The sequence below is a fragment of the Gavialis gangeticus genome, unplaced genomic scaffold, assembly GCF_001723915.1.
Source record: "Gavialis gangeticus isolate Ggan-Ray unplaced genomic scaffold, GavGan_comp1, whole genome shotgun sequence".
Taxonomy (NCBI): Eukaryota; Metazoa; Chordata; order Crocodylia; family Gavialidae; genus Gavialis; species Gavialis gangeticus.
This window is the reverse complement of record NW_017729006.1, coordinates 46,642,995-46,663,380: the sequence shown is the minus strand read 5'-3', so window position 1 is coordinate 46,663,380 and position 20,386 is coordinate 46,642,995. Positions and strand designations below refer to the sequence as shown.

Genomic DNA, 20,386 nt, shown 5'->3' with positions numbered 1-20,386 from the left:
GGACTAGATGATCTTCTCGGGTCCCTTCCGACCCTAGAAATTATGGAACTATTGTTTCCGTGTTTCCATGTCATCTGTCCTTGGATAAAAAGCACAACATCCACTCGTACTTGCAGAAGGTTCTGCTGGGGTGCGTTGTGGCAATTTGTAATTTAGGGCAGTCATACCAGACTTGACAGACTTAGACAGATTACATGTATGCATCATTCTTCGTTTTATTTGTCCATTGATCAACTGTTCTGCAAGCTCCTGCAAAAAAAAAAAAAAAAAAGTGTTGTCGTCTTAAATGTGATCTTTGCTTCCAGTTTGCATTGTGGCCTGGCCAAATGATGAGGCTGGAAATGGCAGCCACATCCAGCATATTGAAAAATAGTGTTGTTGGCCACCTGTTGATTTTTCCGTCTGCAGATGGTCATACGGATTAAGTGGTCAAGGTTATTATGCACCCCACCCTTATTTTTATTGTAGTCATTGATGTCCAGCTTTCTTTACTCTCCACCCACTGACTGGTCTTGGTGCATGCTTGACAGCAACAGCACAACTTTGGACTTCTTTGGAACAAGGGCAAGTTCCCCATCAAAAGCAAAAATGGATGTTTCCCTTGTTCAATTTGCTTGCATTTTGTTTGGGAATATCAGCTTTGTTTTTCTGAGTCGTACCCTCATAAGTCAGTCAAGTCCTGCTGTAGCAGTCTTTCTGAAGAAATTGTCACCCACAGTATTCCTTCCCGTCTTGTACCAGGGATGAACCAGTTTATCAATGACTTGGGTACCAAGATTACCTTGGCGTGGAGCTTCTGGTTGCTTGCCTCGGCAGATGTCTCCAAACAAGGGGAATGATGTTGCTGCATCACAGCACTACCAAATTTTCAAGCCATATTTGGCAGGCTTGTTGGGCATATACTGTCTGAAGGGACAGCAACCCCTGAACACAATGAGCTATTCATCAACCATCAGGTGTATTCCTGGAATATGCCACTTCCTGAGCTGCTCCACAACTTGTGTCCAAATATCTCTGAAGGCAGCAAGCTTATCCACAGCTCTCCTTTCCTCACATGTCAGTTTGTTGTCAGATCTCAGGTAGCTGGCGATTTGACAGAATCATTTAAACTCATGGTGGCACAGAAGCAAGGATGCCTGGTGCGTTTCTCCCACAACTCTTCCAGTGCCTCATGACCACCATGGTATAGACCACTCAGCAGTAGAAGGCCAGTGTAGATTTTCAGCTCTGTTTCATCCAGCTTTTTCTACTCCTTTCTATTTTCAGGATGGCTGTCATTCCACTCCCTGAATCTTCTTTCTGCCTCTCTCTGTTTTGTTTCTCTTATGATAACGCTCAGGATATCTTGTAAGAGGAACAGGTGGAACGTTTCCACCACTCTGTCTTTATTACTTTCTCTTGTTGGCCCAGCACTTTCATGGACTATGTCCTTGCCTGTTCTCTGATGTATTAGCTGTGAACTTTTTTCCCACGCTCTGCCATTCCTTCCTCTAAAGGTGTCGTCATCTGCAATGCTTTCTGGGGGTGGTGGCAGTGGTTCTGCTTCACGTCCTGCTGTAGCTCACCTTGGCCTTCCACAGCGACCCTGGGCTGGTCCTCTTCCCTTTCCCACTGGAAGTGTTGGCATCGCTTCTGCTTCTGGCGTCAGCTCCTCACCTGAGCTGGATGAAGCTTCCATAGGCACATGGTTTTCTTGCTCTGAACAGTTTCCCATGTCTGGAACAAAGTCAGCATCCTCACTGCCTTGGGATAGCATTTCATCAGTGGATAGTCGCTTTCTTCCCCAGTTACCTGTGCAAAACAGGCTTCAGCTCTGAATATGTACTGCCTTCTCATCGTGGACTGCAGAAAAAAAGAAAATTAATTACTGCTAAATGCATATAAATAACAATCAAAGACAAGCCTGTCCACCTATGCTGACACAGAAGCAATTCCACTGTGCCCTATGGCAGCACCCTCCTCCTGGGCAGAGGAGCCAGAGACTAGCATCCACCCTTTGCAAGAAAGCCAAATGTGGGTGGATACTGTTTGGAAACCACACACAGGGGCTCATTGAGAGCAGGTGAAAGGGGCATGGGGTGGTGGGGGGTGTCAAGCCCTAATCATTGAAGAGGACTCTATAGTGTATGCTGTATTGCAGTATGAAGTTGTTCTGTTTCTTCTCTGCTGTCCCTTTGCTCCTTGTCATCACTTATAGCAAAGGCAGGGCAAGCTACTTCGTGTTATGAAAGGGGCAGGTGAGGCAGAGTTTCGCCATGAGAAAAGAGAGCAGAGGTGAATTTGGGTGTGACAATGGGTTGGGGGGTTGGAGGGGTTGTATTTTGTTTTGTTTTTGGCAAAGGGCAGGGTGTTTTGATGACCTTGCTGCCTGCAAACAAAGTGGTTAGCAAAAGGGATTACTGCATCTTCTGCAAAAGCAGAGTGGAGGATGGCCTTCCATTAGTTACCATGGATAGCTGAAGTGGACATGAATGAGGTGTGAATGAATGCTGACCTTTCAGATGCATCCACCCAGAGTGGCCAAACAGGTCTAGGCCTGTCATTTATACAGAAATTGCACTGGGGTAATGCATTAATATGGGCTTGGGGTAAGTTGTTACCCAATATGGAAAAACGCATTTATGCCTGGGGTGAGATTACCTTAGGCAGTTTTTTCATCCACAGAGAGCAAGCCATTCATGTAAGCTGGCTGTTCTTTGGGGATATTGTGCACTGCGATGCCAGTGAGTATGTCCTAAAAAGAAGAATTTTTAGAATTAAGATACGGCACAAAATATGCATCTGGAGTAGGAAATTACCCCATGGGAATGTATGAAGGTACATAGGTGATAGCTGTTTAATAATAGTGGCCTTATGATCTGGAGTTTGCCTCCTACAAAAGATTTTTATGTTGAAGAATGTTTCAGTGAGAGTGCATAAGAGAACAGACGGTTTATGGATGTGTTAATCTCAGTTGCTCTTCTTACTCAATAGAATGGCACAGACTTCAAGAATGAAACAAATGGTGGGCATGGAGTGGGACACCTGACAATTTGAACACCAAGAAAGGAAGAGAATTTAAGATTTATATTTGTGTTTAGGTGAAACCAATACAATAAGAGCTTACACGCAAGCACAGAGCAATGTGATCATATTTTGCAGGGGGTTTTGTTGTTGTTTCTTTTTACTTTTTGAGATGAAGATTTAGTTAATCCAGGGGTGAGCAACCTTTTACAAAGGTTGAGTTGAAGTAAAGTGACTTGGCTCTAAGGTGGGCCCTTCTTGTGACCCAGCTGCTTTCCTTGCCATCCCCCTGCTGCTGCATGCCACCAAATGTTGCCTTGAGCCAGCGTTTCCTAACCTGGTAGTCACTCTTGCACCACTCTACTGCAGCTGCCACTGCTGCTTGCGCCCATTGTAGTGTCATGGCTGGTAGCAATGGACAACAGTAGATTCAGTGGTAAGAAAAGCCAGGGATGCAGTAGAGTGGTGCAGACTCCCTACAGGAGCATCAGTTTTTGGCAGTATCCCACCAGTGTGCTTCCAGTATTCCCTCACTTCTTCACTGAATGTTTTCATGGGCTAGAACTGGTCCATGAGCTATAGGTTGCCAGCCTTTAAGTTAGGTGATATACTTAAATGGAAAGAAAGAAAAGTGAAGGGAATAAAACAGCAAAGCAGGAAGAATGTGTGGGCAGGTTAGAGCAGAACAGGTGGAGAGAATAAAGAGGAGGTAATGAGAGCAAAATGGTTAATCAGCCCAAATTAGAACTAGCCCTTTCAAAACAGCAGAGAATTCTTTGTGCTCTTTTGTTTCCTATGCTTTATCATTATCTGTATCAGTTCCTTCTGGCTTGGGTCTGACTGACTTTTCCTTGTAGTTCTTCCCCAAGGAAACATGGAAGGAGAGGGAAAAGAAATGCCCTACTTTCTGGTATACTGCAATAAAGCTGACCTAATTTTCAAATATCAAAGGTACTGAAGCTCCTAAATATGTTGCTTGATCCCCTGCTTTCCTAAAGGATAATGATGACTCAAAAACACCATGAGGATTGCTTGTGAATTTCATTAGGATGTTAAATATTTACTTAAAATTAATACAGGTGAGGTCTTGCTAGCCATGTCCTATAAACAGTTGCATTTTATCCTTTTAATTTTTATATCTGTATGTTCAATTTCTTATACATATCATCGCTTAGTAACCAGTTCAATTAGTAGGTCCAGTAATAAAAAAGGAGCCCCCTATGTCTGCTTTATCTTGTACCAAACAAGTTTGCTGGAAAGAGAGGCTCATGTAATAGGTACCCATGGGCCAGCCACCATAATCTTTAATTAGTGTCATAGTTCTGATTTGCTGTATGTTGTCAGAACTCAGATCTTATTTTGATATGATTTCAATGAGTGAATTTATTCTTAGTCAAGATATATCAAATCATGCTATCCCTATCTACAGAAACCACATAGAGGATTTCAGAAAAAATCTGATACAAGGCTCATGGGTTGAGTCTGTATGAGTCAGCAGTGTGGTTCAGTCATTAGAAAAGTAGATACAGTTTGGGGTAGTATTAATAGATGTATAATATGCCGGCTAAGATCAAATATTAGAACATGGGAACAGGAGGGGATAATAATTCCACAGTACTGATCAGGCCTCATTTAGAGCAGTTGAGGCCAACCTTTTTGTCAAGTGTGCCAAAAATCAACCCCCTGCCCAATCTGCTCCTCTGCTTTCTGTTCCCTAACTGTGTCTGAAACTGTGCTGCCTGCCCCCTCCCTGATTTACTGTGTGCCGCTTGTGACGCATGGAAGTTGGCCACCCCTGATTTGGAGTATTGTGCAGCCCAGAATTGCAGGCAACTAAAGAAGAATGTGGAGAAACTGGAAACAATCCAGCAGCCAGTGATAAATATGATAAAGGGCTTGGAATGCAAGCTACATGAGGAAAGGTTGAGAGAATAGGTGTGTTTTTAATGTGTTGAAAAGGAGATAAAGAAGATATAATAGTAGTTTTCAAATATTTGAAAGGCTTCCATAAAGAAGAGAAAAGAACTGTTCTCTGTTTCTGGAGAGGGCAGGACTCAAGGCAGTGAATTTAAGTTGCAATTCATAGGAAGTGGAACTTCAGGGATATTTGTACCATTTCCTTCATCAGATATTTTAAAGAACGGGCTCAGTAAGTGTGTGTGTGGGATGATTTGGGCATGGTGTATCCTGCATTTATGTGGGGGGTTGGACTACATGACCCTTGAGGTACCTTCCAATACTATATTTTATGAAGTTTGAATAGTTATGTGAAAAGATGAAAATAAAAATCATGTACAGTGCTAACGCTCCAGGAAAGCAATGATGCGGGGGAAACGACACAATGAAAAACAATTAGTTTCTTAATAAATGTTAAAACATGAAAAAGTCTGGTTTGTGCTTAAATTGAAGATTTATTAGAGTATTGTAGAGGGAACAAAGATTATTTTGTATAATTTTTCTAAGACTAGCTTTTAAGATGGTTGAAAAAGTAGTCCTCTTGTTTGCTAAAAATGTGAACTTCTGTCTTCAGTTAAATTTTCTAGATGAAGAATTTGGCAAAAATGTTTTGTTTAGCTTGGAAAAAATAATATGCCTCCCACTATTAACTTTTTTCTTAACTTTTTAGCCTGGAAACCCAAGTAAAAAAAAGACTGCTTTCATTCAGTAAAGCATTTCCATATAAGAGTGAGACTGCTATACTAAAATCATAGAAAATTAGGGTTGGAAGGGACTTCAGGAGGACATCTAATCCAACCTTCTGCTCAAAGCAGAACCATCCCCAACTATATCATGCCAGCCAGTTCAGCATTCCTTCTTTCTCCCCCACCCACTTGTCTCTCACCTATTGTCTCCCATTCCCTCTGATGCTCACTGCTATGCATTTACAGTTTCACATACCTGTATTTTACACATTGACTTCCGTTCTACCCAGGAGAGCACAGAAACACCAGCAAACTCTCCCTATTGCCTAAAGAAGGGTGTTTGTGCCTGAAAACTTGCAAAGAACAATTTTTCCAACTATTTAGTTGGTCTAATAAAAGATGTCACATCTACCCAAAGAACCATGTCTGCTCATGCCAGCGAAAGCTTTGTGTACCTGGGTCTTAAAAGCCTCCAAGGAAGGAGATTCCACAACCTGTCTGGAAAGCCTGTTCCAGTACTTTATTGCCCTCCTACTAGGAGAGCTTTTCCTGACATGTAACCTAAACTTCCCTTGATGCAACTTGTAACCATTGCTTCTGTTATCTGCCGCCACTGAAAATAGTCTAGCTCTTGCTCCATCCTCTTTACAACCACCCTTCAGGTAACTGAAGACTGCAATTAAATCCTCCCTCAGTCTCCTGTTCTCCAGACTAAATGAGCCCAGTTCCCTCGGCCTCTCCTCAGAAGTCATGTGTCCCAGCCTTCTAACCATTTTTATTGCCCTCTGCTGGACTCTCCAACTTGTCTGCATCTTTTCTATAGTGGGCAGTGGAAAACTGGACACACTACTCTAGATGTGGTCTCACCGGTGCAGAATGGAGGGAAAGAATCACTTCCCTCAGTCTGCTGGCAGTGTTCCTACTAATGCAGCCCTCTATACCGTTAGCAACAAGGGCACGCTGTTGGGTCATATTCAGCATCTTTTCCACTATCACCCCCAGGTCCTTTTCTGTAGAGCTGGTGCTTAGCCAATCAGTCCCCAGGCTGTACCAGTGAATGGGATTGTTCCCTCCTAAGTACAGGACTTTACACTTGTCCTTCATGAGATTTCTTTTGGTCCAGTTCTCCAATTTGTCTAGGTTTCTCTGAATCCTAGCCCTACCCTCTCACATTTTTTGCTACTTGACCCAGCTTGGTAGCATCCAAAAACTTGCTGAGGGTACACTCCATCCCATCATATAGAATGTTGAAGAAGATACTGAACAAGACAGCCGAAGAACCAACCCCTGGGGCACTCCACTTGATACCAGCTGCCAGCTAGACAGTGAACCATTGATTACTTTTATTAGTAGATGTTTTGCATTGGGAATCCAGAAAAAAGATGACAAAGCTGAAATGGAAATACAAAGTGCCCAAGCGAGGGACTAACAATAGAGGGATTGGGGAGAGGAGGAGAATGTGACTAGGTTACAAGCGATACAATGTTAGCCAACTAAGCCCAGGGGAAGGGAGGGGAGGGGGTTCGCGACGCTGAGAGAGAAGGGAGATAGATGCACACAAACCCGTTACAATTGTCCGCAGTGGTAGAGGAAGTGGCTTGTAGGAAGTGTCTCAGTCCATAAAGTCCGATCGCGGGGGTCCTCTTTGGGTGGAGCGGGGTCGTCCGGGATCGTCCCTTTGAGTCTGATCTATCCAGTTTTCTATCCACTATACAGTCCATTCATCCAACCTGTACTTCCTTAGTTTTCTTGCAAGAAGGTTGTGGGAGACCTTATCAAAAGCCTTGCTGAAGCCAAGGTATATCACATCCACTGCTCTCCCTGCATACACAGAGCCATTTATTTCATCATAGAAGACAATCAGGTTGGTCAGGTATGATTTGCCCTTGGTGAATCCGTGCTGGTTGTTCCTAATCACCTTCTCCTCCAGGTGCTTAGAAATAGATTCCTTGAGGACCTGCTCCATACTGAGGTGAGGCTGATCAGTTTCCAGAATCCTTCTTCCTTTTCTTAAAAATAGGCACTATATTTGTCCTTTTCCAATCATCTGGGACCTCTCCCAGTCGCCACAATTTTTCAGAGATAATGGACAGCAACTTGGCGATCACATTGGCCAACTCCATCAGCACCCTCTGGTACATCTTGTCTGGCCCTGTGGATATGCAGCTTTTCTAAGTAGTCCCTACCCTGTTCTTTCACCATTGTCAGCTGCTCATCTCTTCCCCAAACTGTGCTGCCAGGTGCAGAAGTGTGGTAGCTGGTCTTGCTTGTGAAGACTGAAGTAAAAACAAAAGGCATCGGGTACTTTAGTCTTTTCTACATCATCTGTCACTAGGTCCCCCTCTACACATGCTGGTAAAGGCATGATGGAATCTATTGTGTGATCCATACAGTCACACCTCCTGCCATGCTGCATGTGCATAGCAGGAGGTATGATTGTGGGATTGCACATTAGATCGCATTGTGTTTTATTGCTGGTGCAGGGGGAGCCCAATCCTAGGCTAAAAGTAAGCTAGCAAGAAGCAAACCCTCATGGTTGGGAGCCCCTCAGCTGTGGAGACGCCCCATGCACTGGGCTGGGGAATTGTGGCAGCTGCAATCTCCGAGGCTTGGGAGTGTATGAAACTACAAATCCTCAAAGTTTGGGGGTGTGAGAGACTCTGCTACACGTGCAAATTAAATTGGAACCAGCTATAGAGTTAATATACATTTTTGAGGTCTGACTTCATAGTGGTTGAAGCTTTTTTTTTTTTACATGTGTAGCTAGTCTTAAGGTAATTGCTTGATTAACCAATTAATTGCACAATACCTATAATGTGTAGAGGGGGGCCTTGGTTGTCTCCCCCATTCAGTAAGGGGCCCACACTTTCCCTGAACTTCCTCTTGTTGCTAACCTACTTATAGAAACCCTTCTTGTTATCCCTTTGTCCCCTGGTAGCTGCAACTCCAATTGTGCTTTGGCCTTTCTGATTTTATCCCTGCGTGCCCAGGCAATATACTTATACTCCTCCCTAGTTGATTGTCCAAGTTCCCACTTCTTGTAAGCTTCCTTTTTGTGTTTTAGCTCATTGAAGAGTTCCTGAAGCCAGGCCACAGTGATCTTCTGCCATACTTGCTAATCTTCCTGCATATTGGGATGGTTTGTTCTTGTGCCCTTAGTAAGTTTTCTTTAAAGTACAGCCAGTATTTCTGGCCTCCCAGGGGATCCTACCCATCGGTTCCCTCAGCGAGTTGAAGTCTGCAACTAGAACCAGCTAGTTTTCAAGTTGAGTATATCTAAAAAATAATCCATACACTGCAAGGCAAGCCATGCGTGAAACTTGGTTAACTTTTCACATTTTGATAAAATGTATTATCAAATTGAAATATAGTATGTTGTTTTTCAGGCATCCTACTTGGAGAAATGGTGGACTGCTTAAATGTTGTGGTATTCTGTCTTATACAAGTTTTTTGTAGAACTATCAAGGTATTGAGGAAGAATACTGCAGGCTGTCTTTTTAGGTTAGCTTGTTCCAACTTTCCCATTTCACAGAGAATATTTTAGTGTGATTTCTGCTCCCCTTAGTTGTAATTTCTGTCTCTTGATTACCTTGACACCTGCTTCTTCTGTCTAGTACTTGGTTATCTTTTTTTTTCCCTATATCTTTGAAATTACAGGATCCCTTTTGGAAAAAATACTGTCCCTGTTTCATATAAGAAGAATGTTATATTTCCATTTGTAAATTCTGTAGCATACTGATTGTCCAAATTTACTGTATAAGTAAGGTCTGAGGGTGATGGCTTCTCACCTAAGAAGCCGTGAGTGTCTTGAGACTTGCCTAATGGAAAATCTGCTTCTGGCCCTAAGCAGTACTTGCCCAGGTTGTGAAAATGTGCAGGTTTTCACTTGGAACCATTGCAGTCTAAAAGAGGATGGAAGCCTTAGTCTGAAAAATACCCTGAAGTTACTGACCTTTGGGGCATGCTGCAAGGCTTCTCTATGCTCTGATGCTTTTAGAGAATGGGAATATAGCAAAAGATTGTATGTTTATGGAGGGGAATCAATATTTTAATTCGCTTTTTATTTTCTGTTGGAAGCTTTTTGGCAGTTGAAGGATAAGTTGCTGATTCTGTTGATTCTAATGTACTTTTAATATAGCAAAATTCATACTGATACTTAAAACTTGAGTGGAGTTCTTACAGTTCTTTCTGTAGAAACTAAAGTTATGAAAGAGTTGTTCTGAGATGGGGAACCTCAAGGCAAAAAGTTTTTGAAGGGATTAAACTAATTTTTCTTAAAAAGAAATGAACTAGAATTAAAAACAAGGTAAAAATTCCCAGATTACTTTAGCTAAAATTGTTGCCTAATGTAATTGCAACAATGTTTTCATCCCTTGGGGCAGCTGGTATTTTCCTAGGATATCCTGTTCATGTGGCTGTGGCTCAAGTTAAATTTCTAGCTGCTTTACTTATAACAGAATTTTCATGGTTCATCTAGGCCATATATGAAAAGTTAAACTATCTTATCTTTTAAAAAATGTTTTTGTTTTCCCTTCCTCTTTGCCAGCAAGGTTTTGAGATATTGAATGAAGAAGATGCTTCATTCATCCTAAAGGTTACACAAATTCTTACGGATGCTTTGGTGGAATATCGACAACAGGTTGCACCAAGAAAAGTAAATATGTTTACACACGCACATTATCTGTCTGTCTATCTAGCTATCTATCTATACATGCATTATATCGATAGATCATAGCAGGAATAGAGTGTGCAGCAGCTCCTTTAAACTTGCATGTTCCCTGCGTGCCCTTTGCCCCCCACCCCTCACTGTTGATTAGTGGAGGATCCTGCCACTCCCTTCTGATCAGCAAGCTGATACTGTGGTTTTAAACATGGTGCCATTTTTGCCTCCCCACTAGTCAGCAGCAAACAGCAGGGCTTTCCGGAGCCCATCAGCCAGTCAGTGGCAGAAGGCAAAAATGGCGTCATATTTAAAACCGAAGTTTTCTCCTCCCTGCTGAGCAGTTGAGCTGCAAGTGGGGCCCCTCTACCAACTGTGAGGGGACAGGACGGGAATCTGCAAGGTTAAAGGAGCTACAGTGCACCCCACCTCCATTGTGAATTCATTAGGTTCCTACATATACATATACATTTGTCCTGCAATAGAATTTATCTTTAGACTTGTGCACAGTGAATATTTTTCAGTTCAGAAATGGTATTTATACGTAAGTAGAATGAACAAATAGACAGTGTCCACGTTTTGACCACAGGATGATAGATTTTTTTTGTAGTGAAGATGGCGAGCCAAGTCCATAGCTCTTTCAGTACTTGTAATATTATCTCCCTTAACCTGCTGATGACTAGGGCCCTGGAAATTTTCTGATGAAAATTATGACAAAGTTGGCCTGTTTTTCAAGCCTTTTAAAAAAAACAAAACGGTATTTGGAAACTCATGCTTAGTTATCCTACTACATGTTAACATTTAAAAAACCCAATCATTCGTTCTTTTGAGAGATGCTGCTATGGTAATTCATGAAGTCATGTGGAATAAAAGATTAAGCATGGGGCTTTTGGCCAGAATACTGTTCTTCCCTGCTGCTAGCAAATGAAATGGGTATTTATGCTAACTTGCAGTTCTGTTCTAAAAGCTGAAAAATGAGAACCACAGCATGTATGTGACAAGGGGGTTTGACAATTTGAGAGAATGGTTTCTTAAAATCTCAGTGGCAGATGATTTATAATGGTTTATTGAATAATGTTAATGTTATCCCAGTAGTTTTACAAAACTTAAATGTATGTTATACTGATTCTGTCTCCCCATTTAAAGTTAAGTGCTCTGTCCAACAGCTAAGTAAGATTAAGTTATGAATTAAAAAAAAATCAGCATTTGTCCTTCAGCACGTTGCATAGCGAACAGGAAGTATCCAGACCAACAATTGTATGAGGATGCATCACGAAAAGTTCATGCTAGACTTCCTAACACCATCCTACAAATTAGATACATAAGTCCTTCAGTCTCCATTTAGAGAAGTAACAAAGAATCCTCAGAGCCTTAGAGCCTTCTGCTTCTAAAAAAAAGCAGTATTCCTTCTCTTTCAAAACTACTTATCAAACATTGTATCATAGGAAAACTCTTTATCTGTAATGGAAAGAAATGAACCCCAACGCTCGTCAGCTGGCTTTTTAGGAACATTTTATGAAAATGATGTCACTGCAGAATTCTTAAACAGTGTAAGAAACATGGATATTGAAGAACTTACTACTACTCTACACAAAATAGCTGCAACAAATCCAGCCTTCAGAGGTAATGTGTGCATGTTTACAACTTAATTTTGTTTTCATTTAGTAACTTAAAAAAATTCTCTTATTTACTTAGGAGGAGCAGAGCTATACAGGTCAGAATAAGTTGTATTAGAAAAACAAGTTGCCAAGACACTGCCTTATCTAAAAATGTTCATTTTCCACTTTTGCAAGAGTGTCCTAATATGACAGATCAAAATGTTTGTAATGCATGTTCTTCTTTGAAGATGTCATGTTCATCACCTTAATTTTTATTGCTTTACTTAGTTTTTTTTTCTAAGATCATTAATGTTTACAGGGATTTTCATACCATGAAATTTCATTTGGTTTAAGTTGAGCAGTGTCACCCTTGAAAAGACAGTAGATTGTTTTCTGAATGAGATTCTAAGGAAAAAGGATTTTTTAAGAACCTAATGTTGTCTTACTTGAACATTCTTGGTAATCTACTCCAAGCCAGAAAAATAAGTATTTTCATCTGTGAGTTCCTGATAAGTCTCAGTTACTGAATCCACCCACATTTTTGTATCAAAATCCATTGCTGCCTTCCTATAATAGGCAGCCTGTCGTAGGGCTTGGAATTGAGAATACACACAGTTTCTAGATGCACCTAGAAATAAAGCAGCATTCTGGTCACTAAAGACCATCTGAGAGAATTCTAATAAAATACATTTGAAAATTTGTTTCACTTAAGCATGCTGTTCAGAAGTATTTGTTACAATGTCCAAATGTTTTAGCGTGTATGTATATTTTAAAAATGTTACCAACAAGTCACCCATCTTTCTTTCTTTTTTCTTTTTAATTTTTTAATAAAGGAATTGACATTCCAAATATGATAAGGATCCTGACTGAAAGTGGGAATCTTAGAGTACTGGACTGTTAGAGCACAGTGAGCAATGGCAGTAAGCAGCGATATTAAAAAAAAAAAAAAAAATGATTGGTTTGGAATTACTATATTAACATAAACTGAAGATTTGTCTTTTACTTTAAGAAACTTATACGAATAAAATTCAGTGCATCTACATTTTGTACAATTACTTTTCAGAACTACAGATTAGTAGTTTAATTTGACAGATTTATGTTGATATCCAAATAAGTTGACGTTCTGTATGTTTTAGAAAGAGAATGTAACACTGAAATGTTCTCTTTCCCTTTTGTACAAACATTTTTATCACTTTTGAAAACTGGCATAGCTATATCTAGGCCAGATGTCTTTGGATCATATGCTAGAGGTATAACATTTTCTTTTAACTGTTCATTTAAATGTGAATTAATGGAAGACTGTTTTTAGGGCCATCAGTCCAGCATTTTTAAGTCATAAATCATATTTGTGACTAAAATATCAGTACTGTAACATTTTTATTTCAAGTTTGTATATAAAAATCTATACATCATATAGATAGACTTTTTGCCTCAAGACATTTTTTATGAGAGAATGTAAATAAAGATCTCTGTGTTACAATAAGTATTTTTAAATAGTTTGTATTTGGTGGTATTTAAAATTTTGGGTAGTGCCCCCATGCTCTTTTTGGACTCAAAGGTCATGTCATAGAAGGAACACAGCCACAAAGGTGGTTAGGTATTAAAAAAGCTTAACCTATGGTATTGTAGAAGTAGATGAAAGCCATGAAATGATTAATATTTGGGTAAATAAAATACAGAACATTGTTTACACTTCTTCTAAAGAGATTCCAGTTTCTAGAACATACAAAATAGCTCTCACCACATTTGGAGAGCATCTAGTCAACTTCATTCTACAGCTAGTCAAGTTTTTTTTTTTTTCTCCAATCTCCCTAGTATACGAGGCTGGACATAGAGCAGAGTAGAGTCAATATGCATGTAAGTAGTATGCCTCAAGTGAAATCATTTTATTTCATAGTTTTGATCTTTGGATAGACATTATTAGTAACATCCATGAAAATACATATGGTCACTGTTAGATAAGTGTTGCTATAGCCATGAAAGTCCAAGGAACATGTAAGATGCAGGATTTGTTTGCTAGTAACTCTTTATTGAACCAGCTATATAGTTGGGACAATCTAAAACAAGTTTTCAGAAACAAAATGCCTTCCCTCAGGTCTGGAAACAAAACAGAGCATGAGAATATATAGGTAAACATTTGTAGCTCTCCAACTACCTTTAAAGTGCTCTAAAAAGTGAGAGTGCAGATGATGCACAGCAGTGAAGTGTTACAAATCAGCCCAAACCTTATGAATAATAATACTAGATAAAACACTTCAGCATGAAGTGCTTCATGGTACTTTTCTATCCTCCAACAGAGCTAGAATATCCATACATCCAAGTTTGGCCAGGACACCCCAGGATTCCATTGCCTGATCCCAGCCAGTTGATCAGAAATCCCATGCGGGAGCAAGGACATGCCACGTGTGGGCAGAGTTGCACTCAATCCAGTCTGTCCACCTTGTTCCTACATAGGAGCAGTGGTGCTTGCCCAGCTGCCTCCCTGCTGGACTCCAGCCCAGGATTTTTGATCAATCAACAGGGAGCAGGCTACTGAATCCGGGAGTGTCCTGGCCAAACCAAGATATCTGGTCACCCTAAATAGAGGGGAACAGTACTGTGCTTCCCACTTCTCCCATGTCACTGAGGTAGCTATTCAATGACTTAGTGATCACCAGGCCCCTGGCCCTCATCTGGCTGCCACCTTGCACACCCTGCCTATTCCAGGCTCAGCAACAGCTCAAACCTTAAGCCTGCCCCTGGCAGGGCTCAAGGCTATTGTATGCCCCACAGGCACTAATGGGACCTTCTTATTCCTCCCCTTCAGTCCCCACCCAAACCACTGGTATAACTGTAAAATAAACATAAACCTCTGGGCTGTAACATAAACAACAACAGTGGAAGCAGCCCTCTGCCCCTCTATGAGGGCAAATCTTCCTTCACCCCTCTGCTGGCATACCTCCCAGCCTGGGCTCCTTGTGAGCTCCCTGAGCCTCCGTGTTCCTGCAGATAATTGATCATCCCTGGGCAGGAGCTCCTAACACTGCAACTGGCAGAGCTACACTAGCTTGCCAGCCCAAGACTAAGGTTTATATGCTCTCAGGGCACTGCCTATTTCTGGTCTGCAGACTGCTTGTAGGTGCCTGCTAATTGACTTGTTAGCACTGTTGTCCCAGCAATCAGCAGCTGCTGCCCCCTGCAGAGCTCCCTGGCTGGACTGCTTTTCCTTTAAAGGAACAGAGAGTCCCAGGCTCTTTTACAAACATGTTCTACTCTTTGCCCATGATGCCATCTTTGAGCCAAAGGATTTTGTTGGTTTGTTCGTATTTGCTGGTGTCAATGAGTGAAATTAGAGAACATGCTCTGAATAGTGGAAATGTGCTATGCTTCTTTGGGAGTCCAAAATGAACCCCACAGATTTCCTTCTCTTCCCGCACCATTTTTTTCTTGAAACCATTACATTATCTCACAGGTAACCAAAAGGGAAAAGCAGTGGAGCAGGTCCTCTCTCTTATTTGACCCATTCCCGCTTCTTTAAAAATGGGAAGTGGCAATAGACTGGAGATCATTAGTAGTCAATAGACTGGCAGAAGCTGGTGGTTAATCCATTCAGCCACTTAGTCCTCTTTGCTGCACTTTCAGATGTTCTAGGGAAAGCTTGTGGCCTATTGCCTGAATAGGTGGATGTGGGAGGTGTGCAGTTTAACTGCACAGTAGACTAATTTACTGTGCAGTAAGCACCTGCATGTGTAGGTGGTGACACTTCACTGCACGTCAGTTAGTCTACTGCGTGGTAAATTGGCTTATGCAGATGCATCCACTGGGTGCATCTACACATGCTATTAATATGTATTGGACTTACTGCGCAGTAAATTACTGCATAGTAAGCTAGCCCAGGGAACGCATCTACACATATATCCTATTGAGAACAGATTTATTCCTTAAGTAGATCCAGGGCTGCTCCTGCCCTGTTCGGACCTCCTGCAGCAGCCAGGGGGAACTGCAGCCTCTGACCACTGCTGGCCAGGTGCCAGGGGGCTCTGGGGAGAGAGGGGCTCAGCCTGGCAGGAGATGCTGTTCTGGGAACCTGTGGCAAGTGCACTGTGGATGTCCCCCACTCCTCCCCCTGCTCCCCCCACCAGTCGTGGACAAGGTACTGTGTCTGAGAGGCACCTGCAGAGTACCTCCTCCCCCATCCCACACAGTAGGACCCCTGGGCTGCTGCCAGTGGACTCTAGGCCCACAGCTTACCCATACAACTACAGGCATTCTAGACAGTTTACATTCAACAAGCTTTATTTCCTTCCAAAACAGCACACTCCCTCCTGCCCCCCCAACCCCAATTCCCACCACCAATAAAACACCTTCTTCCCCATTCTGCTGTTTACAGCAGTGCACTCGGTATTGGTGGGCTGGCAGCGCCTATGGTGCACAGCCTGGGGAGAAGTGTCCAGCACCCTAGCCTCTGGTGGAACCACTGTGGGTGCAGACACTGCGGTGAGGCTGGCAGTCCAAAGGCTTAACCAGGGGTCAGGGCAGGCACTGGCCAGCCTGTTCTCCCTCTTGCTCCACAGGTCCAGGCCCAGGCCCAGCAGAGGTCTTCTCCTGCTCAGGGGCTACATGGCAGGCAGAGGACTGGGGGAGAAGGGGGCAGGGCGCCAGCCCAGACAGGTGGCCCAGATGCCAGGAACCTGGCTCAGAAGCAGCTGCTGCAGGGCCTCCTCCTAGGCCCACTGCCCTGAGGCTAGGCCTGGGGCTGGTGGCTGGGCACCTGGTGGCTGCCAGGTGGCAAGCGGGGCTGGGGCTGGCAGCAGGCAGCATGGAAGAGGGTGTCAGGGCCAGGATGCTGTTGAGCACCTGGTAGTCTTCTTCTGCGGCCCCCACTGCCGGAGCTGCCATGGAGGCCTGCTGCTCCTGGGTTGTCACCATCCTCTTGAGGAGGGTAATGTGCCGGTCCTTAAGTTCTAGGAGCTAGGCACAGTATGCCCCCTCCTTCCAGCCCCTCTCTTGCTCATGGGCTGCCTGCTCCTGCTTGCATGTCTCCCTCTGTCGCTCGTGTGAGTCCCTTTCCCACTCGCACACTTCTGCTGCTTCACACCAGGTGCCCAAATCAGCCAGCTGCTCCTCTGCAATGGTGACCAACCAGTCAAGGGGCTCCTGGCTGGCTGGGACATGGAGCTGCTCTGTCCTGCCATGAGCTCCTGAATTGGCTCTCTCAATTTATCTTTGGCCTGCCTGATGTATTCTGGTTTCTCAGGCTCCATCAAGCACTAACTCAACAGTCACTGCTGATGTTCTTTGCTGGGCTAAGGAGCTGTCCTTCTGGACATGCTCCAAGATCCATTAGTGGGAGCACCAAGTGCCCCCCCTCCCCCACAGTGTAACACATGCTGTAGAAGGTCCCTAGTCATAATCGGCACCAGAGAGGATCCTCCAGGCTCTCCCAATGGCAGCTGCATGGTGGCTTTCCAGTGGAAGGGAGTGTGGGGCAAAGGGAGGGTTCCTGTTTCCCCATGGGAGAAGCCTGATGAGGAGACAGGCTCCTTGAAGGAGGGGGAAGGGAAGGCAGGAGGATTGTGCTGGAGAGGATTGGGACAGGGGTAAGGAAGACAAATGTATGCCCTACAGAGTTTCTCTTCTCAATAGCCTCTTCAGTATTGCCCTAATGTACAAAGAAGATAGCCTTTTCAAACAGCTTTGGGGGCTCCCCCATGGGCAAGTCCCAGCCCCCAACTCCAGAGCTTTGCACATAGGTCTGAATGTGGAGTGTGATGGCCACTAGGAGGCAGCAAATGCTCTGCATCTTGGACTGGGGAGCCCTACTCATAGGAGATGACAAGGCAGGCAGAGATGCCGTTAGAAGCAGTGGGCAGACAGGCATGGCAGGAGATGACATTGGTGCAGAAACTGGGACCATAGGCACTGGGGTGTAGGTGTCTGATGCTGGAGGACTGCACCTCAGAACAGGTGGAGGGGAGGGCAGGGGCCATAGTGATGGTGTGGTGTGTGAAGAATGGTTTAGATAGAGCTACTCCTACCAAGGGGCCAGGGGTGGACTAGTTGAACTCTCATGGTTTTTCCTAAGCCTGTTTCCTAACACTCCCTGCTTAACCCTGTATCATGGGAAGGTCTGTGGCCATGGCCTTGTCGGTACACTAGCAACAGTATGGCCCATCTCCAAAGGGCTGACATCCCACCCACCTGACTCCCTGGGCAGACTCCAAAATGGAAATGCATCAGTGTGGCTTCTCTAGGCTTGTCCCATGCTAGAGCCCTTGTCTCTGCAGAGCCAGAGAGCAGCCACTGGGGACCAGTTCAGAGCAATCTTGTTGAAGCACCTCTGGGTTGTGGAGCACATCAGCAGAGTCAGGAGGTGTGCTCAGGCCCCACCAATGGTAGGACAGACCTCTGGGATTGTATAGACAAGCCCTGTTTTACTAATCCATGCATCTTGGCCATGACAGGGAGTGAGGGAAAATCTGAAAAGAATTTACAGGGGAACTTGGGTGCCTCAATCAGATTGAAATGGGGAACACTGCAGGCTCTGTGCAGCTCGAACGGTTAGAAGCAATAGGGGATGACTTCATCAGCAGCTAATGTGATGCAGGACATGGGGAGGGGAGTAGCAGGCTCCAGCTGAGGTACTTTGGGGTAGGGGGGTTGTGATTGTTAAATCTCAGGGCAGAGAAACATGCCTCTGGGAAAGGTCTGTTTTTTGGGATTCTGCTCCCCCCCCCAAATTGTTACACAAAGCACTTCCCCACAGCCTCCTAAATGTATGTTTTACACTAGCTCAGGTGAAAAGGTTTGGGGCATTTTGCTTTCTTCCTTCTGTTTACTTTGTATGTAGTGTTAAAGAACTTAGGGAAAGCCTAGGGAACTTAGACTCTAGCACCCCTACTTAATGAAGTTAAACGCTTTGCTAAACTGTTAATGCAACTACACTCTTTTTTAAAAATATATTTTTAAAGAAATTTTTCATGTTCCCAGCCAAATCAAGTCCAAATCGGTGAGTCAGTCCAGAACCATAAGTGGCCCTACAACTGGCAAACATCCTCCACCATCACCAGGGACTTCAGATGTTTCCAAATCTTTTGGTGGGCATCCTCCATGCAGGTCTAAGCCCAAAGGCTTGGGGTTTGGATGCCCCCGAGTTTCACCTGCCCTCAGTCATACAGCCACAAGAGCAAGCTAGAGGAACCTCCCATTTCCATAAAGTGGGCTTTAAGTCCCAACACCGCTGCGGGTACTGAACCACTCCAGAAGAACAGTCATCCCCGGGAACACTTCAGGAAAACTGCCTTCGTAGACCCAGATACACGGTGTTTTCCCTCGCTTGGGCTCCACATTACAGGCCGCACGTTAGCAGCCTGAGGGACACCCGTGCCCTTGTGAAAGCAGGCTCCCCGACGCCAGGGCAGCCCCCGCCCTGTTCCTGCACTGCCGCCTCACTCAGCCTCGCTCAGACCGGACCTTTGCTCTCACCACCTCCCCGTGGGGCAGGGACTGGCCAGGCAGAGACAGGAGAAGGCAAGATGACGACGCAGAGCAGGAAAAAGGCTAAAAAAGCGCCTTGCCCCAAAACCCCCCCCCCCCCCCGCTGCTGCCGTTCTATAGCTGCGGACCGCCCGCCACGCCCCGCCCCTTTCCGCTCCCCGCCCCCGCCGAGGGGTCACGTGCGCATAGGGCGGCCGACCTCTTCCGGGAAGTGCGCACTGGAGGCCGGAAGGAGCGGAGTACCCGCGTGTGTTGGTGAGTGACTGGGGCTCTGGCGCGCGGGCCCCGCGAGTGCTCCTTCCTCCGCAGCGTGGGAGCCGGGCTCGCGGTCCCGTCGCCCCCGAGCGCGGGGTGCAGGCCTACGCCCACGCCCGGGTTATGCTGGAGCCGGGGCGGCGGGCTGGCTGCCTGCTGTCGGTGGGGGACCGCCCCGCTGCCCCCTTGCTTCAGCACCTGAAGGGCGGGGCCTGGCGCTGCGCAGCGCGTGGCGCACACGCGCGGGCGAGGAGTTGAGGGGCTGCCGTCCTTTCAAAGCACGGCTGTGATTTTAGAGCAGCGGTCTCCAGCAAAGGCGAAGATCACTTTTTGAAGTAAAGGGGCACCGCAGGATCGACCGCGCCCTACCCCCCCGCCCAGCAGGCGGCTTCGTCCGGGAGTGCAGGGGTGGTGGGGGCCGATGGAACCCCCCCGCGGTGAGGGAGGGAGTGGGGTAGGGGTGAGTGGAACCCTGGCCCGGCTGGGTGGTGGGGGAAAAGTGCCTGGACGGCTCACCCAGCTGTGCAGGGGGGCTCCTGCTAATGCATGCACCTAGGCAGAGCCCCAGGGTTCATGGGCCCCCCAACCACCGCCCCCCATCTATTCACAGGAGAGAGGCAGCTGGAGGTGGGGCACTAGTAGAGCTGGGGTGGAGGGGGCTATGAGTCTGGAGTGAGGGGCGGGCACTGGGGGGGGGGGAGGGGCTATGGGTCTAGAGGGAGACATGCAGGCAGCGCTGGTGGCCAGGGGCT

At 45.1% G+C, this 20,386-nt stretch overlaps 2 protein-coding genes across 2 annotated transcripts in view; both read left to right on the top strand.

The window, feature by feature from the left end:
- Positions 1-13,275, top strand: part of LOC109291928 — a 66,523-nt gene extending 53,248 nt beyond the window's left edge. The window contains exons 14-16 of the mRNA XM_019509170.1: positions 10,192-10,299; positions 11,751-11,928; positions 12,737-13,275. Of these exons, the coding sequence (XP_019364715.1) occupies positions 10,192-10,299; positions 11,751-11,928; positions 12,737-12,804 (354 nt within the window). The 3' untranslated portion in view covers positions 12,805-13,275. The remainder of the gene's footprint in view (positions 1-10,191; positions 10,300-11,750; positions 11,929-12,736) is intronic.
- A 6,266-nt stretch (positions 13,276-19,541) lies between these two features.
- TEX10 (testis expressed 10) overlaps positions 19,542-20,386 on the top strand; it is a 157,836-nt gene continuing 156,991 nt past the window's right edge. The window contains exon 1 of the mRNA XM_019509169.1: positions 19,542-19,634. The gene's annotated coding sequence lies outside the window, so the exon portion shown is untranslated. The remainder of the gene's footprint in view (positions 19,635-20,386) is intronic.